Source organism: Zootoca vivipara, chromosome 7 (genome assembly GCF_965207765.1).
Source record: "Zootoca vivipara chromosome 7, rZooViv2.hap1.1, whole genome shotgun sequence".
NCBI classification, from domain to species: Eukaryota; Metazoa; Chordata; class Lepidosauria; order Squamata; family Lacertidae; genus Zootoca; species Zootoca vivipara.
The window spans coordinates 92,819,531-92,846,735 of record NC_142590.1 but is presented as its reverse complement, the minus strand read 5'-3'; the positions used below and the strand labels follow the sequence as shown (position 1 = coordinate 92,846,735).

Below are 27,205 nucleotides of genomic sequence, written 5' to 3'. Positions count from 1 at the left end.
TATACTGGTTAATCACACTGGTTAAAAAGTCTGGTGGCAAAAGGGAACAACATGAATTCTACTATATTCTAAGACTCAAGTTTCCCATCAATGTGAACACCTTTACCAAAAGGAAGAAAACTTGTGAATGCGAAACAGCATATGAAAAAATGTAACTAAAAACAATGGGGAGGGGAAGGAAGAGGCTTTATTATTATTATTTTACATACAATAAATCCAATTGAATTTATTTATTTATTACACATCTTTAGGAGCACTTTTACATTCCTAGACAAGAGATGATAACAGATACAAGCTGTAAGATCTATGGACAGAAAAGGAACTATGTACGAGCTATTTCCAAAGGTCTGGGAAGTTTCTCAGAAGACAGTTGCACCCATTCATGTTCATTCCACTGAGTACTGTACGATCCCTGTGTGACCCACTGAAATAAATGGCTTTGCACCGCTGTGCTGCTTATTCATTTCAGCCACACTGGAGTCATACCCAGTGGATTGGAGCTACGGGGTCAAATAAGGACAGATTTAAATCAACAAACACCCCATCCTTTCAGGACCAAGCCACCAACATACAGTACAAAGGTGCTGAGCACCCACTCAGCTGGCCAGTGTAACACAGTCATAGGATCACGGATGGCTCTCGCATTAGCTTTTCTAGTGTGTCCGCTGTGCGAGAACAGCACTCTGAGATTTGTGGTTTATTTTTCAACCTCAGTTACATTGTCTAACGCCACAAACGGCAGAAACAAATCTGCAGAGAGATTTATTTAAAGTGATTTTCTGAACATCTTGTGACCAGGTCTAGAGATAACCGAATAGACTCTCCCTAGAAAAGCCTTTGCCAACCTGATGCCCCTCAGAAGTTCTGAGCTACAGCTCCCAGCTGTGCTGGCTGGGGTCTGGTGGGAGTTGTAGTCCAAACCTCGAGGGCACAACGTTGGTGATGGCTGTGGCATGTAGGGTGCACCTACCAGCTGAAAGATTGGCAAAAAGAGATGCATATCCTGCAATTCTGAGCAGCGGCCAAGAGTTTCACATAAAGCTTTTAAAGAAACTGCTTCAGTGGTCGTGGACCTCGAGGTTTGGGCCCTGGACCTCAAGAGCTACTTTTGCTGAATTATGTTTGGGAGAGAAAAAGCTAATCCAATTATGCAGATCAAAGGAAAGAAAGACAAAGACATCGCAAGCTAGCTCCCATGTTTGCACTCGTCAATTCCTAGGCCTTAATGGGTTTCTCTTTCACGCTGGACCTCGGACAGGCAGATCAACTGTACCGGGATAATTCTGCCGGTTTGTCAGTTTTAGAGAAGAGCCCCTTGTCAGGAAATGGGAGAGGAGTTATGAACCACATTATAAACAAAGCACTGAGGGGGTCTATCTGCTCCTGCTTCTCATTCCTCTCTCTTGTATCCTTAACCCAAGGGCTTCTCCAAGCTAGCCTGGAGAAATCTTTGAGGCACTGGCCTGCCTACCCGATACTTAAACACACACAAAGGATATTTCCCCTTCCGGTTCATGGGAATGGACGTTTCCCAACAGAAGCCCAGTGCAATGGCAGAGCCCACAGATGCACACAGATGCTGTACCTTTTTGCCTAAACGATTCTTTGGATTCACAACCGGCACACCTCAGTATCTAAGCCGTACAATCCTTTTCTTAAATAACAAAGCAGAGAAGATCAAAACAACAGAGCAGAACCGGGTTTGGGGGGGGGAGCACTTTTATACCGCGAGAGCCTAAGAAAGGCGGCTTTTTGTCAAGAGCAGCCATGAAAGGGAGGCGGTGCAGGTTCCCTCTGGCCAATGCAAGAGCCAGGGGCCACACAGCTCCCCTCCACGGAAGTCATACTTTGAGAACAGAAAAACCGGCCCCATTCCAGAAACACACTGCCCAGAATCCAAAGCAACGGGGCTTGTTGGAGCAGCTCTGGGCTTTCCGAGTCACAGTGCTGGTAGGATGGGCCTGTCTGGGTTGTCCTTGCTCGAGTGGGTGAGAAACCATGGAGTCAGTGCAGCTGGACTGCTCAGAGAATGACATAAGGGCAGCAAGGCAAAGGCCATACACATTTGAGAGTATTCCTGTAACCAAGCAAGTTCTCATACACACCTACATGCACACTCGCACCCACAGCAGGGTCTAGGGAGAGGAGGGCCGTTAAAACATTCAGAGAGGAATCCGGTGGGGGTGGAGTGGGGAAATATTCACAGTACAACAGTCAACAGCAACCCCGAAATAAAATATTAACAACTGAATTCTCAATATACATCAATCTTAAACGTACAAACTGAACCGTAAAATGATACCCGGAAGGGGGCACCTTCTTCAGCCTTTTGATCTGGCCCAATTCAGCAGCAACTTAAGCCCCAAACACTGCACAGGACAGCTTTGAAACTGGGGGGAAGGAGAAAGAAGAGACAGCCTCTGAAGAAGCAGGACTGTTCTAGCACGAGCCTCGCCACTGGAACGGGTAGTGGTGCCTTCCCCTCGAACTCAAACCTTAAACCCCATTCCCATTTGACGGAAGATTCGGGGCTCAGAACCCTTTGAAAGATCCTACCACTTTGGACAAGATCAGAAGCAGCAACTCTGGTCTGAAACCACCCTCTGCTCACAAAAGGAACGTTCTGCTGCGGCCAGGAGAGCGCTCGGCCAAGGAACTGCTTCCGCTTCCACCCCTCTTGCGGCGGAAAGCAGAACCAGCCTCGAGAAGTCACGAAGGCCACGCGGACAGTGGAAGACAATGAAGGAACTGCCGCAGCATCCCCTCAAAGCAGAGGTGGCCTGGTGGCGCGCACTGGGAGAAATCGGATGGTGAGCGGAGGAAGAGTGCCAAATGCGGAGCTGGCACCTGGCACACAGCGCCGACTGTTGCACAGAGTGGACCTTGCCGGTCATGGCTTAAGTCTCTAGGAGCTCTGCCTAGAACAACTCTTGCCAATCCTTGTAAACAGGCAAAGGATTTGTTAAGTTTCTATTGCTTCTGTTCCAGAGGAGAGAGAGACAGCAGGTTTTCAAAGCCCTCCTTCGGCTTGCATTTCTAAAAGGAAACCAACCTGTCTAAGGAGCTGTGGGGTGCATTTCGCTCTCGGCTCTTCTGTGGGTAAGAGGCACGTCCACCTGTACCCCTTCCCGCCCCCCAAAAAACAAAAACCCTTCCAATGGTGCCAGTCTTTCGATGGAAAGAAAGGAAACGGATCTTCTGCCACGGGTGGTCACTTCTCAGCCTCACTAGATTATTAAGCATCATCAAGTCCCAGAGGGCAGGTTCTGCTGAGATGGCTTTGGGCTCCATCCCAAGGGCAAGCAAACCAAGTGCAGCAAGAAGACTGTAAGAGGAGGAGGAGGAGATGACAAGGTGACACCCCCCCCCAAGCTTCTTGTTGCATCTAACACTAATGTATTCTCATGCATTTCTGATTTCCTAACTAAAGTATCTTTCCCCTTGGAGACCAAATGCCATGGAATTCCATCGTGGAGGACGGACGTCCACCTGGAACGTGCCTGGCTGGACAAAAAACAACAATAGTTCAGCTGCAGAGGGGGCCATCGCTTCGTCTCGAAGGGAATCACTTTGGAGCCTGGCCACAGAGTCTCCTCCAAAGGTCCTTTACTTGCCTCAGCTCTCGGAAGGCAAAGCTGCACAGCCACACCTTAGCAGGGAACTGGCTTTACTTGGGGACCAGCCCACGAGACTGAGGGTAGAGCTGAGACCCAGATGGACTGGACGAAGAGCCGCCCGATTTCCGTCCCGTTTTAGGCCTGGAAAACAGAAGAATCCGAATAATGTGTGACAAATGAAGAGCGGAGCTTCTCAAAACTTGTTGGGGGTACACAAGGAAAGCCATTTCGTATAGCTGAATGAAAAAATATTGGCTTCTTGTGGGACAATCTGCTTTAGAATTCATAGAATCATAGAGTTGGAAGAGACCACAAGGGCCATCCAGTCCAACCCCCCTGCCATTTTGAATTGGCTTATTACTACCAAACCTTACCGACTACGTTGCTTAGGGATGGTCAGGCTGCTTGGTTTAAGACAGTGGCTCCTCCCCAAAATTGGGCCACCTCCCCCTTGTTTCCATAAACTCACCCCCTGTGCCCCCCACCCTACAAAAAGCAGCATTCAGAACAGAAGTTTTCAGAACCCACTAAGGATGACAGCAGCACAATAAAGTTCAAAATAGTAACCATTTGCTGCACATTTATTCAAAATCAAATTAAAGCCATTTAGTTCCATTAATTCAACAAAAGTGATGAGCTTGATAATTGTCATACCAACTTTTCAGAGTCTGATTGTCATTCACACCATCACCAACCCCTTTCACGCCTTGCCTCTGAGCGTCTCCCAAGGAATCCCACTGCTCCCCAGGGAACAATATTTTAGGAACCAGTGTTTTAAGAAAACAACCAGGTCTCCAGCTGACAGTCAAGCAGTTGTTGAAAATAGTTTTCCTTCTTTGGCTGCTTGTAGAAAAGGGGGCAGGGGCATGCCAAGCCTCTCCCATTTTCTCAAACATTTTAGAAAACCCTTCACCTCTACCAAATGCTGCTTACTGTGCAGAAATCATCCCCTCAGCCTGAACTTGACTACCCAGGATATGGGCTTCCAGAATTGTGTGTGTGTGTGTGTGTGTGTGTGTGTGTGTGCTCTCCTTCCAACAACCAGAGCTCACCTGGATTTTGACTTCTTGTTGGATGTACTCTCAAATGTGGAAGCATCCACTTGTATCTCATCTTCTTCTTGCAAAGCAGCCTCGAGAGCTGCTTGTACTTTGGGGGCAATGGCTGGGCCCTCATAGTCCCGGGTCGTCCGGCTAGGCATATCCAGTTCCAGCAATACAATGTTTTCTGCCTGAGGGATCAGAACCAGGAGAGTTCAGACAGGCGCCTAGGTCCACAAACCAGCAGACAACTTTACTGCTCAAATGTGCTCTGTTTTGCAGCAGAAAACAGGGGAAGGGTCCCACAATTGCAGGTAACAAAAGGACAGTCACAGGAACTCAAGTGGATTATACTTCTAAAAGATTGTGAAGATACTTATTAGAAAGCTCAAGCTGTCCACAGCGTTTTGACTTCAAAATGACCCCTCACTATAAGTGGAATAGAAATCTCTTTGCTCCTGATAAAGACGACACACTGAAATGTGTTTGGCACCCTGCATTTCCAATAGGCGCCTTCATTTCAGCAATAGTTCGACAGCTTGCTTCCTTTTTCTGGCTTCCTGGTTCCCCTGGCACCGACTCCTACTCTTCCTGCTCAGTAAGGCTGTATTACTTGTTTATAGGGGGCCATCAGTATGCTGGGCATTTTGCAGAGAACAAGAGTCCAGGTCCCTTTTGTTTTAAGTCCTCAGCCAAGCAGAGAGTTTTGCTTTAGGAAACATGTTTTGCTATGCAGAGCATTGGACGACGGGTATTGCAGGAAGCTGGGTCTGAGTGTCTCTATGTTAACTTGAGGTGGGGATTTCTCCCACACAGTTATCAGGGGGCTGAGTCGACCCACTGGTCGATAGCTTGGGCTATACGTCACCCATGGGCTTCTCCAATTTTACTATTTAGATACGTTATGTAAACTGTACTAATAGAGGACGGGGAATTAATGTAACATCACTTAACTGCTGCCAGAATTAACATTTGTCAAAACTGTGGAGGAAATGAGAATGCCATCACGAGAGAAAGGCTAACTAGCTTCTGGGACATCGTATGCATGGTTAAGCTTGCACATAAAGTGAGAGCCAGAGAGAGTCGACAACAGTATTGAGAAAGGGTGTAATAATTTTTAAATCGAGCCTGGCTCTCCTACTGGAGGACAACCAAAAAATGCATACGTTAAAAATTTACAGACAAAAATGTTTGATGTGGAAGGGAAATAACGGCTTCTGCGCCCCTGACATATAGGCCTGTTGTGAGTTGTCATGCTGCGCCAGGAACCCAAACAAACAGTATGACTAACAGGGAGTTTTCTTGATGGAAAGTAGCAATTGGGGCCTCAGGCAAGTCTACAACCCTGGGCCAAATGTTGAGATGCACCTCTGGTTATGGGTGCAGACATGGCATTCTTCCCGAAGACAAAAGCTGTGCACCTGAGTGGCACAAGCAGCCAGCCTCCCAGCCCCCGGCCACTGCAACACTGTGCAGCGTAGAGAGCAAAAGGTGACTTATACTTCAAAGTGCTTCTTTTTGCATGGTGTAAACCTCCTGCCTAAACATTTTAGCACCTCGGGCCTTTTGTATTTGGGGAGATGGTGAGCTTCTCCCACGAGTAACCCTCCACACCATTCATGATTTTATGCAGATCTGAGCGCGAGCTTACCCTGTACCGGGCTTCTGGGCGAACCATCATGGACATCTTAGCATGCTGGCTCAGGGGCCTCTTGTATCCCACAGCTGACACAGGCCTCTTCATCATCTGTTGATTCCTGGAAAGGGAAAAGGACATCAAGCTCACTACGGGAGCCAAACCCCCTTCCCTCCACAAGCAGCCCACCTTCAGACTCCCTAAGTCTCTCCAACCAGCCTGCATCAGGAAAATCTTAGAATTGTAGAGTTGGAAGGGACCCCAAGGGTCATTCTAGTCCAACCCCCTGCAATGCAGGAATCTCAGCTAAAGCATCCGTGGCAGATGGCCACCCAACCTCCAAGGAAGGAGAGTCCTAGCTGTTACTACTGTGCCACTCCTGGCTGCCAGGCTACATGACGGCAGCTGCTTGACAAGCCCAAGGACAGCACCATCAGAAAACATTCAGACCAGTCTTGGTCGCTAAGAGCTACCACGAGAACAAGGGAAACTGGGATGTTCCAGGGAGAAGAGGAATGCCTATCCCACAATTTAACTGGGAAATTCAGGAGTAGGAACAAACAAATGTGTGGATGCTGCCAATTGTTTGAAACCTACCATAGCCAGAGTTCTCTTTGAGACCACACCTGAACTGTATTCGTTTGCCTCTCTTTTATTCACATGCACACTTTAAATATCAGAACAACTTTCCCCACTATTAGGGGAAGAGAGCCTCATCTGCTCAGTTGTAGAGCACCTGGTTTTTAACGTTTGATGTTTTGTTTTGTTTTTATAAATTCTGTAAGTCACTCAGAGTGGCTGGGGAAACCCAGCCAGATGGATGAGATATAAATAAAAATTATTACAGTCATACCTTGGATCCCGAACGCCTTGCGACTCAAACGTTTTGGCTCAGAATGCCACAAACCCAGAAACGAGTGTTCTGGTTTGTGAATGCTCTTTGGAACCCGAACATCCGACGCGGCTTATGCGGCTTCTGATTGACTGCAGGAAGCTCCTACAGCCAATGGGAAGCTGAGCCTTGGTTGTCGAACGTTTTTGGAAGTCGGACTTCTGGAACGGATTCCGTTAGACAACCAAGGTATGACTGTATTATTATTATTATTATTATTATTATTAATTACCTGCTTAGCATGCAGAAGGTTCTAGGTTCAGACCCTGGCAACATCTCCAGGTGGGTTTGGGAATGTCCCTGCAGAGTTGCCACCAGCCAGTGTAGACAGTACTGAGACAGATGGACCAACAGTCCGGCTCGAAATACGTGTCCTATGTTCCTAAATGCGATTTAGCTACTGCAAATAATCCTCCACCACAACCACAACTACAGTGGTACCTCTACTTAAGGACGCGATCCGTTCCGGGATGCCGTTCGCACCCTGAAAAGTCCGTAAGTAGAGTGCCGCTTCTACGCGTGACGCGATAGAGCACTCCTGCACATGCGCGAAGCGGCGAACCCAGAAGTAAACACTTCTGGGTTTGCCGCGTTCGTAACCAGAAAAAATGTAGCGTGAACCTAACACAACTAGAGGTATGACTGTAGTCTGTTTAAAATGGGATGGGAGACACTGGGCTTGAGAGCAGTACATGTGAAAAGGATCTAGGAGTCTTGGTAGACCACAAACTTGACATGTGTCAGCAGTGTGATGCAGCAGCTAAAAAGCCAATGCAGTTCTGGGCTGCATCAATAGGAATATAGCATCTAGATCAAGGGAAGTAATAGTACCACTGTATTCTGCTCTGGTCAGACCTCACCTGGAGTACTGTGTCCAGTTCTGGGCACTGCAGTTCAAGAAGGATACTGACAAGCTGGAACGTGTCCAGAAGAGGGCAACCAAAATGGTCAAAGGCCTGGAAACAATGCCTTATGAGGAACGGCTTAGGGAGCTGGGTATGTTTAGCCTGAAGAAGAGAAGGTTAAGGGGTGATATGATAGCCATGTTCAAATATATAAAAGGATGTCATATAGAGGAGGGAGAAAGGTTGTTTTCTGCTGCTCCAGAGAAGTGGACACAGAGCAATGGATTCAAACTACAAGAAAGAAGATTCCACCTAAACATTAGGAAGAACTTCCTGACAGTAAGAGCTGTTCGGCAGTGGAATTTGCTACCAAGGAGTGTGGTGGAGTCTCTTTCTTTGGAGGTCTTTAAGCAGAGGCTTGACAGGCATATGTCAAGAATGCTTTGATGGTGTTTCCTGCTTGGCAGGGGGTTGGACTGGATGGCCCTTGTGGTCTCTTCCAACTCTATGATTCTATGATTCTAAAATGTAACGTACTTTTCCATGTATGAGTTTTTCTTACAGTAAAATAACGTTTAAAATCAGGGGTCATCATATGCATGGATAGTGCAGATGGGGGATGGGCAATTGGTTGCAGCCGCTAGCAGAAGCTCGTTAGCGGCAATTGGGTTGGTGATTGGTGGCTGTGGCAAGGGCTGCTGTGGATTGGCTGCGGCGGCGGCGGCAATTGGGTGTGTGATTGCCAGCTGCTGGTGGTGAGTGGGCAGGGGCTTGCTGGCTTCAGCGACGCGTGCGTTTTGCAGCGTTTGTCAGTCGGGCGAGTGATCTTTGGCATTCCCCCCCAAAAGAAGCTCAACAACTCTGGGCCGTCCTCCCCCCAAAAAGCTGAACAACTCTGGGCAATCTCCCCCCATTTTCTTAAATTGGAGTTGTAAGGGGAAGGGCTTATAGAGAACAGCCCCCTCTCATCAGAAGCAGCCCATCTCCAAGCAGTCATGAAAGCGAAGGGACGGATGAGGAAAGTCAGGAGACGGAAAGGGAGTGCCAGACCTCTGGCAACATCCAGGAGCCCCTACTCCACAGGCAGGAAGAGAGGGAGAGGGAAAGAGAGAATGTAGACCCTTCCCCCTGACTCCGGAATTGAGGAGGGGGAGAAAGGGGAGGAGATTCGCTGTCCCGAGGCTTTTATGCTGGTCTAAATCGCGTAAGGGGGCAGTGCCGGATTCTGATACGGAATGAGAAGACATGAAACCGACAGCTGACTACACTGTAAACAATGTGCACTAATAAAGACTTTTGAAAGACAAGTATGTGGAAGGTCGTTACTCAGGAGTAGTCGCAATAATCCCTGACAGGAGTCCCCCAAAATAGGGGTCGTCTTATACACGGGGGCGTGTTATACACGGAAAAAATACGGTAGCTATTCTGCCCTTGTTATATGAATGCTTCTCCCCATGAAAAAAAGAGCAGGAATCAAAGCACACCTATGTTTTTGCTGGCAGTTATGTTTGTGCAAGCACGGGCATGTCCTCCAGCCGGACATTAACACACAAACCGGTATTGCCGCGTGTCTCCCTCAACCTGGCAAGGGCAGATCTGTCCCCTCGCACCTGCTCTGCTTCCTTTTCCTATGAGGTGTACCCTGTACAAAAGACGGGAGGGAAGATTTTCCTTTCCTTGTCGGTCAGCAGATCTAAATTTGCTAACAGAGGCCTTTATATAGCAAAGATGTGTCAGCAGTTTCCTGGCGCTGATCCTGGAGACACTTTATACTTGAAAGGAACGGGCCCAGCAAGAGATCTCTCGATTAATATATTCTTTGTTCATTACAAACACCACGCGGGAAGAGCTTTGTGTAGAAATTTGGAAATCTCCAGGATGAGATATGCCACTACTTCATTCTCCACTCCCCACAAGCTACACTTCTCAGCCTGCTGCTCTTTTCCATCTGTCCCCAGCTGTCATACCTTGGGCCCTGCCTTGATTTTATCTTGCAGCAGGTGGATAAACATTCCAGCTGGGAGGATGAGCATCAAGGTCTCAATGCAATGCAATGCCGTTACTGTCCTAAGTCCAGCACACAACATTTTGCCACCTTAACAGGCAGCACAGGGCAATCCCATGGTTTCCTTCTCCTGACCCTTTGCAAGTTGCACTTGGAGAGGATGCTGGCGATAGATAAATTCATGAAGGATAAAAGAGACTTTCAGAGGCAAAATGCCTCTCAGAACTAGCTGCTGAGGACCAAGGTCCTTGTATTAATTTTAAACTTAGGTCCAGGGTGCCTCAGGGATCACCTGAGCCCTTCTTTCCCTGCTCAGTCACTGAGATCTGCAAGAGTGTCATTGATCATTCCCCAAGTCCTTTGGAACTCACTGCCACTAGAGCTTCAGCAGACACCTTCTGTGCTAACTTTTAAACGTCTGCTGAAAACATTTCTGTTCTGTTGCCCTATGTAGGCAAAAACATGTCCTTCCACAATGGTTAATTGATGTCTGCTTTTTAACTTTTTTATTTTATCTTTTTATTTCCGTAAACTGCTTTGATGCAGCAGTACACAAATATTTGTCTAAATAAAAAAAATACATTAGCAAGCTCTGAGCTAAACTCCTACTTTTATGTAGTTGGGGACAGAACTCCATGTTGCATCTGTAGAGTTCAAGTAGCGGTATTTACATCACAGTATCTCTCATATAACATCTAAGGCAGGATCAAAACCAGAGCTTCTGCCAGCCAGAGTCCCACCTCAATCAACCTGAGCTGCAGAATGGTGGTGTTGTGATAGTTGGGGCTGGAAAAGAAGGAGGGGAGCAGAAAGGCCTCTGCCCTTGGATGAGCCACCAACTGAGAAAAATGGAGCTCAGCTTGGATTTCAAGTCCAGAGCTGCAGGGAAAGGGCTGGATGAACTGAAAGAGATAATGAAGGGTGTGTCCCCCTTTCCCCAAACCCTATAGCCGAGCTTTAGGGGGCCACCAACTCACTCCAAGCGGGTGATGGGGTGCAGTTTCCACTGGTCCTCCTCCTCATCAAAGAACGACCTGTTCATGATCTTGTTTTTCTCTTCCAAGGGAATAAAGTTCTCAATAATCAGGTGCCTGCAGAGATCAACAAAGGTAATGTTGCAAGCAGCCTCAGTAAAAGGGAAATACTGCACTCACTTTTCATTCCTGGCCAGCAGACAGCTTGCTCTGCAGGCCATTCATTCCCAAGCCCTCAAGAGCAACACACAGCCGGCTGCAAACCTACTTGAGCTTCAGCTCCCGTGTGAGCTCATTCTGGGTTTGCTCCAGCTCCTGACGTTCTTTGATATGCTCCTCTTGAAGGTCGTGGATTTCAGCCTTCACGGCTTGCAGCTTGGAAAAGAGCTGAAAGAGAGAGCCAGAGTCATGGGCTACGGCACAAACCGCCAAGCCTACCACCTCTGCCTCGCGAGCGAGTGACCGAGTTCTTGCACAGCTCCCGGTCACTTCAAAATGGTATACCGTATGCTCTCAAGTTTTGGTTAAAAATAAAGGGCAGCTGCCTTCTTTAGATAAGGGGTTTTCCTTAGGAATTAGGCATGCAGAAATATTGGTGAAAAACAAATCTCTGAAACCGGGGGGGTGGGGAAGACTTTTCAGCCCAAGGGGCCGTCTTCCCTTCAGGGCAAGCTTGCGAGGGCCACGTACCAGTGGAGGGCGGGGCCAGAGGTAAAGTGGGTGGAGCAACAAATCCAAATGTCACCTTTGTACAGTAAGCTAGTTTTTGCAAGCGCTCAAACACCCCTCTCTACCCTCCATTCAGACAAGCAGGAGGTAATGTCAGAGGACACATTTCAGCTTGTTTAAACACTCAAGGACCCAAGCAGGGTCAGCGAAGGGTGTGGTCTGGGGACAGTCCCAATGGCTTGGTAATGAAGTCTGGAGGGCCACAGTTGGATTTCAGGCCCGAGGTTCCCCAGCCCTGTCTGAAACCAACCTAGCAAAATATTAATTCTATTGCAGAACAAAAAATCAAGGAAGTACATGACTTACATAGCATCACAACCAATTGCATATAATAATTATGGCTCATAGAACTAGTTAGAACAGGGGTTCCCAAACTAAGGCCCGGGGGCCGGATGCGGCCCAATTGCCTTCTCAATCCGGCCCGTGGATGGTCCAGGAATCAGCATGTTTTTACATGAGTAGAATGTGTCCTTTTATTTAAAATGCATCTCTGGGTTATTTGTGGGGCATAGGAATGTGTTCATATATTTTTTCAAAATATAGTCCGGCCCCCCACAAGGTCTGAGGAACAGTGGACTGGCCCCCTGTTGAAAAAGTTTGCTGACCCCTGAGTTAGAACCTGTAAAATTATAACATTTTATCAGATCTCTTATCATGCAAGTGGAGAATTTTCCAGCCAAGAAACTCTGAATTTTAACCTGCATTGCTGAAGCATTGCATCTGCCCCAAGGTCAAAGGGAACTGCGGGGCCTTAATCTTCATGCGGAGATGCAAGCTGAGCCTGGTTTGGGTGGGGGGAAACTTAGGGGGTTTGATCCTTTGACTCCTTTTAGACAATTAACTATTGCCTGCCCTGAAAGCGCAGAGAAAACTGTCAAATCTTAGTGCCTTGAAGACAGGAAGCCGAATTCTGGACTTGGCCACATGCATGCTAATCTCCAGTGCTCACATACAGTACCTGTGCATACCTGCCAGCCCGCCTCCAGGGAGGCCACTCACCTTTTTCAGTTTTTTAGTCTTGATGTCCACTTCCTGCTGCAGGGAGCTGTAGGTCTCCTTCAGCTCCAAGGTCTCCTCGTCCCGACTCTCCATCTGCTGTTGGATTTCTCGCTCTCGTCGTTTCTGCGGGAGACAACAAAGACGACATTTTTTTTTTTGCCTGGAGTTCAGCGCTGTCAGGGTACATGCCAATCATTCGCAGGGCGTGAGAGAATTCACACAAGGCGTTACCAATCAATGCTGTGTATTTTTGAAGGATTAAGGAGAAATATTGGGAGGCTCAAGAAGTCTGAACTTCGTCTGGAATTGCTGATGACCTCAGAACAGACTTGCAGACTGACCCCAAACCATGTTTACTATGCAGCACTAGATTCAATGGGTTCATTTCTAAGTACCTCTGCACTGGACTGCAGCCACAGAGTAGAATTCAATGTGGCAGTACGCAGTGGATTTGCAAGCAGAATGAGGTCCACTTGCATAATAGGATTTCCCTTCTCTCCTCCCCCTAAACCTGTTTTGGGTTTTCCACCAAACACCAGAGCAAATTCAGGGGACACGTAGGGCAGAGAGGGGAGACTTTGTTCTGCTTGTGCACCAACCGAGTCAAATCCCACCCCTACATTCTAAGTTCTCACACCTTAAAGGAAAGAGCAAAAGTCTTGGATCTCAAAAGATGGGCTTCCTTTCTGCAAAGTGTTAATTGGCCAGAGGGGTTTTAAAGGATGAAAAAGGGGAAGAGCCAACGAAGAACGTAAAAGTTCAGTAAAATAGCTCTTCTCATGCAACTTCTTGAAGATCTTGCAGTGTTTGCATTTTCCTAGCTTTCAGCTGTTCTCAAAGTTTTCAAACAAATAAGTTGATAAACCTCATGTATTAAAAAAGGAAACAGTAAGAACAAAAGCACAAGCTGCTGAGAACATCTCTGGTACACTCATCTTTGAAACTGAAAGGACTTTCAAAACAGCAACATTAGCCTTGCTAAACAGAACTTCCATATTCAGAGGAAGTATACCTTTGAATACCAATTGTTGCAGAGCAACAGTGGAAGAAGGGGGATTTGCCTTCAACCCCAACTGCGCTTTCTAGATGCATGAATTTTTTCCATTGTGGGCAACAGGATGCTGGATTAGACCAACTACTAGTCTGATCCAGACTGGTATATAAATCAAATAAATAAATAGATGATCCAGCAAGGCTCTTATTAAATTCACATAGCTGCCGATTGGATTCCAAAGACACTTGCCCAGGAAAGTTCCCAGTGGGTTCTGTCCAAACGTTATAGACAAGCTATGAGTTTCCCAGGGCCACAACACAGGGCTCCTTCACACCAGCAGTGGAGAATGTTCAGTCCTCCAAATATTGCTGGACTCCAACTCTCATCAGCAGGGGCAGTGGGAAGGAATGATGGGAGTTGTAGTCCAGCAACACCTCGGAGGGCCACAGGCTCCCCCTCCCCCCGTTCTGCACACCCTGGGACCCCTGCAACCCATCTCAACGCATGAGCTTCTCCCTCCCTCTCTCACCTGCTCAGCAATCTCCTGCCGCTTCTGCTCCAGGATTTTTTGCTGCTCGTTTGTGTGATCCACAATATTTTTCCCTCCAACAAGGAGCTTGCTTTCCATTGCCTGAAAAGCAGAATGAGAGGGGTGGAGAATTCCAATAACCAAAATCAGCATGCTGCAGAGCCTACTTTCTTTAAAATAAAATAAAAGAGATCTCACACGGTTGTCTCATAAACCTCCTTAGAAGCAGCTGTTCTGCCTTGCAGCATCTCTCAAAGGACTCCATCATCATCATCATATTTATTTATATCCTGCCTTTTCCCGACAGGGACTCAAGGTGGCTTTCCAGCTGTTTGGCGGGCTTTCATGACTTATACGAATACAGTCGTACCTCGGGTTACGAACACCTCGGGTTACGAACTCCGCAAACCTGGAAGTATTTTCACCGTGCGTGCGTTCTGCGCATGCGCAAAATGGCGCTTCAGGTTACGACCATTTCAGGTTACGAACTGCGTCCCGGAACGGATCGTGTTTGTAACCCGAGGCACCACTGTAATCGTTCCCATCTGAACCTGCCAAATATGACTTTGCATGGGACTATTCATGGCATCTACAAAGGTCTCGGTGTATAAAAACCTGCTGTGTCTTTGGGTCTTCATTTGAATCACATGGCAACCGCTTGTGACCCATGTCCCTGCCTCTTTTTTCCTTATTCTTTTCACACTTTCCTCACATCTCAGTGGAAGATTTGGTCATTGGTTTGCTTTGCTTTGCATTATCACTGCTTTCAGGTCTCAGCTGATTGTTACATGTTCATTAATAAAAATGCAAATAAATAATGAAAGGAAATGAATTGGGTTGGGTTGAGAATGCCTGCTCAAGTCCCACTCCTTTCCCCCCCCCTCCATCGAGCATTTCTTTTACGAATCACAGTTAGAAGAAATCACTGGTTTTTGACCACCTTCAGATCTTGTGAAAACTTACCCAAATGGGGAGCTGTTTGACCTTTGGCTCATTAAGGTGAGGTGGCCATCCTCGACTCTACGAGCAGCTGACAGAGGAAGGATGAAGATGGTTCATTGGCAGCTGTGGGCAACACTTGATTAAATGTGCACAAGCTCTTCACATGCATGCCACCCCTTCACTCTTCCCTTCATGGAAGCAAGGAAACAAGCCAGGAAGTCGCAATAAACTATAGCTTTCTATTACATGTGAACTGGACTAGGAAGCCATAGGCAATAGCTTCTAGACTGGCCAGGATAAGATGCCATTGTTTAAAGCAGACAGCTGCAAGGTTTTTTTTTTACAGTGTTTTATAAATTTTATGAAATAAACAAAATAAAATAAAGCTGATCTGCTAATGTCTGGAAGCCACTGTCCATTGCTCCCCGCTGAGCACACAACAGAAAACTAAGGCTAGCTGCAAGGTCTTGGCTTGCTTCCCTGCTTGCACAAAGAGGCAGTCTGTGAGTTCACAAGAGCTCATGCATCCATCCTTGCCTCTGAAGCCAGAACCTGATTGTCCAAACCGGGTCTTAAATCCCCTACACCTCTCCAACTGCTGGCTGCAGTTCTCTAGCTGTGAATAATTTGGAAAGGAAAACCTTTGAATTCAGAATGTCAGAACCACTCTGAACATCAGAGAAGCATTTCAGGAACAATTCCCATCCCTATGCTTCTGTTTTTAGTCTTCAACACTGAACCTCCCCCAGAGAGGTTTCTCCCAAGCCACTTTTCTGAATCCACAGAACTCAGCAAAGAGCCTCCTACCTTGATTTTGGCACCCAGCCTTTCAGCTGCCTCCTTCTCTCGCTTCAAGTCTTCCATCTTCTTCTCCTTCTCCTTCAGCAGCCTCATCTTGTCCTCAGCCACCAAACTGTGGTCCTCTAAGATAGCCCTCTTCTCTATCTCCAGCTTCTCCTGCTGCTCTTTCCAGTAGTCACCTTTGTTACCTCCTCCTTCCTCCTCCCCTTCTTCGCCATCTTCCTCCTCATCCTCGTCCTCTCCCCCGGCGCTGAAGCTTCCGTCTCTCCTCCTGTCTTTCTTCTTCCTCTTGACAACAGACCGCTTTTCTAGCTGCGCCTTGAGCCTTGCAATCTCCTCCTGGAATTCCCGCAGCAGCGCATCCTTGGGGTCTTCGTTCACTCTCGGCTTGTTCTTGATGTTCTTGGCACGGTTGGCGTACCGCAGTGTCGTCAAGGTTTCGTCCACGTTGTACGAGGCGGGGCCGATGTTGGCCACCATCACTGTCTTGGCATTGCCACCTAACGAATCCTGGAGCAGCCTGGTGAGCTTGGAATCCCGATAGGGAATGTGAGTGCTTTTGCCGTCCACCAGGGCCGATATGACATTGCCCAAGGCAGAGAGAGAGAGGTTGATCTTTGTCGCCTCTTTCAACCTCTCCCCCTGGGCTCCGGTCTTAGACTGGCGCTCGCTGCCGGCAAGGTCCACGAGGTTGAGCTTCCCAACGCGTATGTGGTTCTCCCCATCGAGCCCCACTTCGCTGCACTCAATGGTGATCACAAAGATGGCGTGCGAACGGGAGCTGTGCTCGTTCATGTTGGTGGCCCCAACCGAGCGGTTCTGGTTCCCCACATTCATGACATGCTCTATTTCCTTGACGCTCTTTGTGACGAAAGACGACAAGTCCTTCACGTACACTCCCGTGTCCGGCCGCTCCTTCAGCTCCAGCCTCTTGGACTGATCCTTTGACAACAAGTCCCGGATTTCCTCCTGGTAGATCTCCAGGTAAGAAGCCCTCACCAGGTACTGCTGGTTCTGAGACCGGGAGATGTGCGTGAAGATGTGGTCGAAGGAATTGGGGATGACGCCCCTTTTCTCGGGGTCGCCACGCACACCTTCCATCGTGTACGTCTTCCCCGTGCCGGTTTGCCCGTAGGCAAAGATGGTCCCGTTGAACCCTTGGAGCACCGAGTCCACCAGGGGCCGGAAGGTCTCATCGTAGAGTTCAAACTGCTTGGAATTCCAGTCGTAAACGGCATCAAAGGTGAAAGTCTTGGGCAGCTCGTGAGAAGTTCCCTTGGGGTTCTTCACAGACACCTGCCCCAGCTTGACGTCCACCTGGACCACTTGCTCGTAGGAGGCTACTTTCTCTTTGCTGTTCATCGGCCGGCATCGCACCACCACTCTGACCGACTCCGAGCACTTTAACTTCGACATGGCAACAGGTTGGCACTAGGGCAAACTCAGCAGGCGGCAGGACCAGGAAGGCCAGGGGTTTCCCCAAACCTGGAAAGAATCAAAGGCAAGAACTGAGCACAGAAGAAAGGCACAAAAGCACTGAGTACAAACCACTGAACCGCCCCCACCCCCACCCTGGTCTGGCTTTTAACACTAGAGATGAAAGGAGAAACCCAAGGCCAAACATCAATTCCCAGAGTGGACAGGCTAAGCCACCATCTCAAAATCTCAATTTCCCAACTGTAAGATAAAAACAAGCAAAAAAACCATCCCTCTCAGGGTTACTGTGAGGCAGAACAACAAGAAGAAATAACAATGTAAAATGTTTTCCCCCTTGTAAATGACAGGAAATAAGTGCTTCCTATTCCCATTTGATCGGTATTAGTGACTGAAGCAATGGCTTTTAACTCGAGTTTCATTAAAAATGAGAAATATCACTTTGGAGGATGATGATAATAATAATAATAATAATAATAACAACAACAACTATATAATAATTATAATAATGGTAATAATAGAAATAACCGTAATAACAGTAGTACAGTAGTAGTAGTAATATATTAAATTTGTATACCACCCTTCATCCGAAGATCGCAGGGCAGTTCACACCATAAAAATACAAAACTAAAACACATGATACGTAATAAAACAAACAACATACAAACCTTCCCACAAATACATTTTAAAGGCCATAGAATGTTCATCACCCAAAAGCTTGGTTATAGAGAAACATTTTCGCCTGGCATCTAAAGATACCGTAAGAAATGGAGAAGCCAGGCGAGGCTTCCTGGGGAGAGCATTCCCGAAAGGGGAGCCACTGCAGAAAAGGCCTGGTCTCATGTTGCCCCCCCCCCTCCAGACCTCTCATGAAGAAAGGCCTCATAGGATTACCTGGCTCCTACAGCTTCATTCAAAATCTTAAGTCTGAATAGCCTGTGCAGCAGGAGGTTCAGAGAGGTCTATCCATTCTGAAATTCTCAACTTTCATCCTTTCAAGGAGAACGTGAGAAAGGGCAGTGCTAGCTCTTTTCAGCCGGCTTCCAAGTTAAGAGTCTCTCGTATGCGCAGGCATGTTGTCCACATGCTGGACTCCTTTTGCTCCTCTTTCCTTCCCTCACAGGCCCAGATTTTGCCACCACCCTGCTGCCCTCCAACCATGTAAACATTAGGAAGAACTTCCTGACAGTAAGAGCTGTTCGGCAGTGGAATTTGCTGCCAAGGAGTGTGGTGGAGTCTCCTTCTTTGGAGGCCTTTAAGCAGAGGCTTGACAGGCATATGCCAAGAATGCTTTGATGGTGTTTCCTGCTTGGCAGGGGGTTGGACTGGACGGCCCTCCTTGGGGTCTCTTCCAACCCTACGATTCTATGTTTTAGAGTACACGCCTCTCCTTTCCACCTCGCCAGATGCTGACTTCCACCAAGCAACTCAAAGCGCTGTAAAAGTGCAAGCTGAGTTATATGGTAATGATCTGCTCGATTAAAACAAAAACAAAAACAACGCCATTATTCAAAACTAGGATTTCTTGCCAGGGATTGCCCCAAGGAGAAGCTTTTCCTGATAAGAAAGTAGAACACAGGAAGCTGCCGTACACGGGTGAGTCAGGCCGGTGGACCATCCAGCTTAATATTGTCTACACTGAATGGCAGCGGTTCTCCAGGCTTTCAGACGTGGGCCTCTCCCAGTCTTCTCTGGAGATAGCAAGGACTGAACCCAGGATCTTCTACTGCTGAGCTACAGTCCTACACTGTATATCTCTGAACCCCATGGACGCTCCTTCCTTGGAGGTTTTTAAGCAGAGGTTGGATGGCCATCTGTCATGGATGGTTTAGCCGAGATTTCCTGCACTGCAGGGGGTTGGACTAGATGACCCTGGGGGGTCCCTTCCAACTCTACGATTCTAAGATTTTCCTACGCAGCAATTGCACATGCTGTCCAGGAACTCTCAAATTTTAGATCCTAGAAAACTGCCCTAAAGCTTTTGCTTTCTTCCCACTTAAAATGCTCCCAAGTCACCATCATTAGCCTTAATTGAAAACGTAATAAAACTTTCAAAGGGGCTCATCATTGCTAGGAAACCACAGGCTCTGGCCAGAATGACAACGTTCCAGAAAATGCATGGATGGCACTGAAAACAGCGACTTCTTGCCTCTTTCTCACCCTCTTGCCCCCGCAATGTATGATTGCTAGAAAATGCACGGCACGGCATCCTTGCGCTTCCCTCTTCCACTTCGTTGGGGTCTAGGATCTAGGGATTTTAGTGGCCCAGAAGCTGAACATGAGTCCACAGTGTGACGCAGCAGCAAAAAAGGCTACTGCTATTCTAGGCTGCATCAGCAGAAGTACGGTATAATATTCCAATCAAGGGAAGTCATAGCACAGTTCTATTCTGCCTCAGTCTGACCACACCCGGAACTTTTTTCAGTGCAAACCTTAACCCTGGAGCATCTTGTTAAGAATAGAGCAGGTATTCACTCCCCCCCCCCACTACTGAGCAATGACAGACAACTGCCATATAGTAGACTACGAGAGGTTTCCAGACAGACCCGGTATCCTTTCCTAGAAATCAAATACTGCCTGTATGGCTGCAGTAACGGAGTAATTTTTACGTAATCTGATTTTGCTTCCATCGCTGTGCTTGGAAAGTCACTGCAAACCAAGGCTGGGAACTGACTCTGGCAAGAGGGCCAGATCCTTAACTCTTCCACTCCTCTTCCACAGAAGTGTGCATGCACACGAAAGCTCATACCAAAATATAAACTTAGTTGGTCTTTAAGGTGCTACTGAAGGAATTTTTTTATTTTGCTTCGACTCAGACCAACACGGCTACCTACCTATAACTCTTCCACTCCTCACAGGCCAAGTTAGACAGGTCAGTAGAGCAGCCCAGCTGTCAATCACCTAATGTCACAATGATGACAGGTGACCTTTTTTGCCCCCAGGGGTCTTCAGAAGCCTCATTTAAAGTGCTGCAGAAAATAGCATTTTGAAAGGGACTTCTGAAGATCTGACCAGTTGCCGGGTCTTCAAAAGCCCCTTTCAATGTGCTTTGTGCCGATCAGCTAGCAGGCAGTGCCTGCAAACCCCTAGGATCCTGCCTGCCGCACGACAGAAGTCATATATGACTTCACATGCAGGGCAGCTGGCCGTGGCTTTGCCAAAAGGGCCTTGTGGGACGAATGCAGAGGCCTGGCAGGCCTAATTACGGTAGTCCGGGGTGGAGGCTGGAGATCCCCACCCCTGCTATAACCAAACCAGTGGAAGAGCCAAGAGGCTAAATAATGGAAAGAAACCTTCAAGCAGCCCTGCCAGGGACAGAGCTAAGAGCATCAAATATAAACAAGTTCAGTCAGGCTGCCTGCAGCTTCAATAGGAAAGCAATTCCTGCCCGTCCAACCTTCAAGCACAACATGCCATGGCCTGCATCCTTACATGCAGGCCTAATTCTGTACTGGCATGACCTGAACATTTTTTTAATTTCTATTTTAGAGCTGTTGGGTGTAAAGCAGCCCATTCAACTTGGTGCAAGATACAAGATTCAGAACGCTGCAACTGCGCCATGCCAGAGATTAGGACACCGTTGAGACCTGGAACATCTTCCATAACCCATATTACAACCTCCTCCCCAAAAGAGCAGCAGCAACAACAACTATTTGTGCTCTGCAGATGTTTTGGACTACAACTCCCATCAGCCCCAAACAATCACCCAGAAGGTGCTACATTCTGAAAAGCGGTAACGCAGGTTTGCTATTTGCACGCCGAAGGAACACACAAGCACCGGAAAGTTAGGATGAGAGCTGAACTGGGTGATCCGCTGGGCCCTGTCTCGGTTTAAGGCATGTACTGAAGTATACCCAGCACAGATGAATTGCCTCGTCGTATTAACTGTATGGCTGGCTAAGGAGAGATAATGAGGGTGGATTCTCTTCCCTCTTTCAATTAACAATTTATACAAAGTGGGTGAAGTCAAGGGGAGAGGCTGCTGCTCAGTGGCAGAGCGCATGATTTGCATGCTGAATGCTCCTGTTTCTGCCACGAGGAGCTCCCGTGAAAGGACCTTTGGCAGGAGGGCTGAGAAAGACCTCACTGTTAAGCCCTGGGGAGGCACAGCCAGCCACAGCAAAGGCTATTGAACTAGATGAGGGAGAGGTCTGTCTGGGTTTTAAAGCAGCTCCTTACCTTCCACTAAGTTGGAATTTCAAGCCTGATTTTGACATTGCGAGGACAAAGGGGTGGTATTCATCCTGGAGCATGGAATGAGGTTCTTTGAAACTAGCACGGATGACAGCTGAAGAATTTGGGGGTCAAGGAGAAGTTCTGGGAACCACATGATGGGAGGAAAGGCATGATTCCCAGGAGGTGACTACATCAGCAGTGTGCCCTTGTTTATTTTGCCAAAAGTAGAATACACCACGTGACAGCAAATGTCCGTCAAGCAGGTTCTGCCATGTGCTACTGTGCCTTAATTGCTTGCACCCAAATACATCAATTATTTGTAACCAAACATTTCATGAGGCTGAATGCACGGCCCATCCTATTTTAGATAAGCCTTTAGGACACAGCGCTCTCCGGAAAGAGCCCTCTCACTCTTCTGAAATCCAAAAGCAATCTGGCCTGGTCCCAAATTGACTCTAATCCACTTCACTTACCCAGAGCTTTAGATTGCATTTCCAATTGTACAGAATACGGGAAGCAACTCAAAGCCTGTTTTCTTGGAGCGTAGGATGAAGTCATGCCTGAAAATGAAGTCCTGGTACTATTTGAAATTAAATTGGTGTGGCAGTTCAATCATCAGAGAATTTCAGATGAAATCAGAAATTAAGGAGACTAGTTAATTCAAATAGCCTGCGCCTTGAGAACCAACAAGCTAGGACAAGATTGCTACATACTGGATATATTCCAGGATTGTCTTTAATTTTATTTTAGTAGTGCAAACAAAGATTCCACATTAGACCTGGAAGGTGGAGGCTGAGACTTAAAGAGATTCTAAGAACAATTATTTTCCATTTTTGCTACTTGAACCTGTCAACTATCTGTAATTATGTTACTTCTTAGCATCATTTGGCTCCTTCCATTATTCCATCTAATAAATGGGCAATTTGTGATTTTCCTCTCTTTCAGCAATTTTTCCTCTTTATGGTAAAGAGGTGTCTCAAATCAGACAGAATATTCCAGGTGTGAACTGTGGAGCATTATGATGAGGTATTTTTCTCAACTGAACTACAGTACCTAATTCTACCAAGTACACACCACAAACTTAACCTCCAGTTAAAAAATAGTAGTATTAGTAACAATTTTATTTTTTATTTATTTTATTTTTAGTGTTTATGTTCCCTGATCTATGGGCTCAAGGAAACTGGAAACACAGACATGTCTTAGGTAAAATATATTTCTTTTTGTGATTTTATTTTTAAGGAGTTGAAAATTGAAATTGAACACCCTTCAGAAAAGCAGAGCAATCGATGGCTGTTTGGCTTCTCTTGAAAAAGTCAAGCTTTGCTATCTTTCAGCTTTAATAGGATTAGAGAAAATAGGTCTTTCCCAAATGCATCCCTTTCATATAGATATCACAGTCATGTACAAAAAAACCCCATATATACTAATTGACGCTCTTATTTCATCCCCACGAAATACAAAAGAGTCAAGCAAGGCCTTTGATCAGGGACAACATCTGCTGGGTAGGTGCCTAATTGCACAATGCTCTTCATCAGTTGGAACACAAAAATAGCTAAATCTAAAGTATTTTTTTACAAGACAAGGTTGATTGCATATGTAAACAATTTTATCAGTCCACAAAATATTGCATGTTCCTTCATTAAAAGATGGTCCAATAAAATATATCAATTCAGTCTATTCTGTGTTTCTTATTGACTGAAAATTGCATGACAATCGCCCTTATATGACCCCACACTGGTAGGCATTCAGTGACAGCCAATACAGCCAAGCAACAGAGCAACTGTCAAAATCAGATCTATGACAGCTTAGAGAAACACACCACAGGCTCTATGAAAACACACTGTCCTGAGAAGAAAGACAGAATAAACTATTCATTTGCAGAATTGGGTTCCTTCTCCTGTCTAAGGAGAGGAAGCAAGCACCCTTCTTGCTTTGAGGAAATCATTTTTTGCAGCAACAAATTGCTACATAAGCAAGACCACCACAGCCAAATGTCCCTTGCACAGATGAGCAATGAACATACAGTCATACCTCGGGTTGCGTACATTTGGGTTAAGTACTCGGCGGACCCAGAAGTGTTTACTTCTGGGTTCCGTCGCGTGCACATGCGCAGAAGTGTTTTGTGTGCTGCGCGCATAAGCGCGCTATCGGCGCTAAAGCACCGCTCGGGTTGAGTACTTTTTGGGGTGCGAATGGCACCCTGGAACGGATTGTGTACTCAATCCGAGGTACCACTGTTATGCTGCCTTCATATTGCACCAGGAATAGTATGTTGCATAAAATAGAATAGCAGAAGATTCTCTAGTAAAATGTGCCAAATTAAATATCCAAATCCCCTTTGCAGTTGACCGCTATTTTATCTGGTTCTTTCCTCCTGATCTTCTCAGCTGGCAATAGTATGGCTCCCTCTAGTCCGGCTACTTTGGTGGTGCCTGGTCTTCATTGTCTATATGAAGCCTGATCCTAGGTGCATGGTTATGTGTGCACGCCTATAAGACAAGGAGATTCAACAACCATAGGATGGAGACAGCACAGCTGGTACCCAGAAAGCAGAGTCTAGGAAGCAGTGTTAGAAATCAGCCAGGGGCCGGGCACATTTTGCTATTGCCACGGGTCCAATTGCAACCACATGGAGATCCCTGGATGCCAGGTTGGCGACCGACATCTCCATCTGGCTGGCCTCTCCAGGTTTCTTAAGCAGGTAAGCAGAATAACTCATTTATTGCATTTATATCCCACCTTTTTCTCCAAGGAGTGAAGTACATGGTTCACCCCGCTCTCAGTTAATCCCTGCAACAACCCTGTAAGGTAGGTTAAGAGGCTGTGACTGACTCCAAGATTACGCAGTGAGCTTCAGGACTGAGTGGGGATTTGAATCCTGATCTCCCAGGTCCTAGTCCAACACTTGAACCACTTTACAACACTGGCTTCCTAGAGTCCTTCTGCTGTGGGGCCACTATATAAATTAAGCAGGGTAAATAAATATGGGGGAACAAAATGTCACTTAGAGAAGGATCTGAAATATTTTCCTTGGAGCTTGATTTTGTTTTATTCTGGATCGTTTAATTTTATGTTTTAATGTTTTGTAAACTGCTTTGAATTTTTTTCTTTAAAAAATAAAGCGGTATAGAAATGAAATGAAAAATAGTAATGAGAATTAAACAATCTCATGGGGGGGGAGGCACCTAGACATTCTGTAGGTTCAAGGTAAAAGTAAAGGTAAAGGTGCCCCGACCGTTATTAGCTTATATATCTGAGTTTCTAATACTGGCAGAAACTCTCCAGGGTCTCAGGCAGCAATGGGTCTTTCCTATCATTTAATTTGTAGACTTCAAAAAATAAAATAAATAAATCCACATATGAATGCTAAGTAATTCAACCTTGGTCCCATCACCTCCTGGCAAATAGAAGGGGAAGAAATGGAGGCAGTGAGAGATTTTAATTTCTTGGGCTCCTTGATCACTGCAGATGGTGACAGCAGTCACGAAATTAAAAGACGCCTGCTTCTTGGGAGAAAAGCAATGACAAACCTAGACAGCATCTTAAAAAGCAGAGACATCACCTTGCCTACAAAGGTCCGTATAGTTAAAGCTATGGTTTTCCCAGTAGTGATGTATGGAAGTGAGAGCTGGACCATAAAGAAGGCTGATCGCCGAAGAATTGATGCTTTTCAATTATGGTGCTGGAGGAGACTCTTGAGAGTCCCATGGAAATCAGCCCTGAGTGCTCACTGGAAGGACAGATCCTGAAGCTGAGGCTCCAATACTTTGGCCACCTCATGAGAAGAGAAGAATCCTTGGAAAAGACCCTGATGTTGGGAAAGATGGAGGGCACTAGGAGAAGGGGACGACAGAGGACGAGATGGTTGGACAGTGTTCTCGAAGCTACAAACATGAGTCTGACCAAACTGCGGGAGGCAGTGCAAGACAGGAGTGCCTGGCGTGCTCTGGTCCATGGGGTCACGAAGAGTTGAACACGACTAAACGACTAAACAACAACAACAATTCAACCTTGGCATGCCAAAGATATGCCCCAATGTTTTGATGAGCAGTCTTGATGAGACACTTAAAGCATGGCAAGAGGGCAGGTGTTCCCACCCACCCACCCCAAAGGGAGCTCAGCCACAACCAGGGGTGTGTTCTGGTCCATAAGAGGAGCCCTGAGGACCACGTCAAAGGGGACCCATCTGGTCCGGCATCTTGCTCTCACAGTGGGCAACCCCATGGCTATGGGAAGCACAAGGGGGCTTCGGCACAGGTTGCATGGCCACCTGTCACGTATGATCTAGTTGACATTCCTGCATTGCGGGGGGCTGGACTAGATGACCCGTGGTGTCCCTTCCAACTCTACAGTTCTACAATGCTATGGTGCTGAGAGGCATAATGCCTCCGGCAGCGGAGGCAGACCACAGCATGGCTAGCGACCACGGACCACTGTATCTTGTCTAATCCTCTTGCAAAAGCCATCCCAGCTGGTGGCTGCCTCTTGTGTTTGAGGACATCCACATTCAAAGAACTGCAGGGGACGGGCGGACAGGCATTTAATAACATGCGTAAGAACGTAAGAAGAGCTGGCTGCTGGATCAGGCCCATGTGTCATCCGGCATCGTCTCCTCACAATGGCCCGCCAGATGCCCCGACAGAAAACCCACAAGCAGGACTTGAACCTAAGATTCCTCTCCCTTCCTGCTGTGGTTTTCCAGAGAGTGGGATTCAGAAGCATCGCTGCCTCTGACTGTGGAGGGCAAGAACACGGCCCTCCTGGCTAGGAGCACCCCATAGCCCCCCCCTCCTCCATGGATTGTCTCCATCCCAGCTGGTGGCCCTCCCTGCCTCCTCATGTGGGGTCAATTCACCTGGAGGGGTCGCAGCAGGGCATGGCCTTGTGTGTATGGGGCAGGCAGCAGCAGCAGCAGGAGGAGGTGCCGACCCCCATCCTCCAGAGAGAAGGGGAGGGGAGGGGAGCATCCGGGTGCGTGCACGCAGCCACCACCCACACCCACGCCCAGACACGCGTGTGCCTTGAGAGTGCAGAAGGAGGCTGGGAGGGGGGGTAGAGAGGAGAGGGAGGGAGCATCCGGGTGCGCGTGCACGCATTCCCACGTTTCCACACCCAGACACGCGTGTGCCTTGAGAGGGCAGAAGGAGGCGGGAGGGAGCATCCGGGTGCGCGTGCACGCATTCCCACGTTTCCCCCACCCAGACACGCGTGTGTCGCTGAGCGTGAGGAAAGGGGGAGAGAGGGAAAGGCGTGGGGCCACCCGAGGCCCCCGCCCCACAGATGCGGTTCCTCCTCCTCCCGCCGTGGGAGGCGCGCGCACGGTGGGGGGGGCGGGCGGGCAGCGCGGCCGTGTCGCCGCGGCGGCGGTGGGGGAGAGAAGCCGAGGGCGAGGCCCCTCACTTACCTGCGCCGTCACCATGGAGACCCCCCTCCTCCTCCCGCCGCTGCGGCAGGGGCGGCGGCGGCGGCGGCGGCAGCAGCACCGGATACGACAGGGGGAGTCCGGCCCCGCCGCGGCCGCCGCTCACTTCCTTGGCAACGCGGCCGCCCGCCCCGAAGCCATCACTTCCTTGGCGACGCCCCGGCCCTAGC

The 27,205-nt window shown here is 47.7% G+C and overlaps 1 protein-coding gene across 1 annotated transcript; it reads right to left on the bottom strand.

Moving 5' to 3' along the window:
- Positions 1-169: 169 nt before the first annotated feature.
- On the bottom strand, positions 170-27,205 carry KIF3B (kinesin family member 3B). Its single transcript, XM_035121438.3, has 9 exons — positions 27,018-27,205; positions 16,010-17,488; positions 14,261-14,362; positions 12,738-12,860; positions 11,278-11,396; positions 11,013-11,126; positions 6,309-6,414; positions 4,670-4,848; positions 170-3,758 (listed from the first exon to the last, which is right to left on the bottom strand). Exons 2-9 carry the CDS (start codon positions 17,417-17,419, stop codon positions 3,668-3,670), a joined length of 2,244 nt encoding a protein of 747 aa, XP_034977329.1. The 5' UTR covers positions 17,420-17,488; positions 27,018-27,205; the 3' UTR covers positions 170-3,667.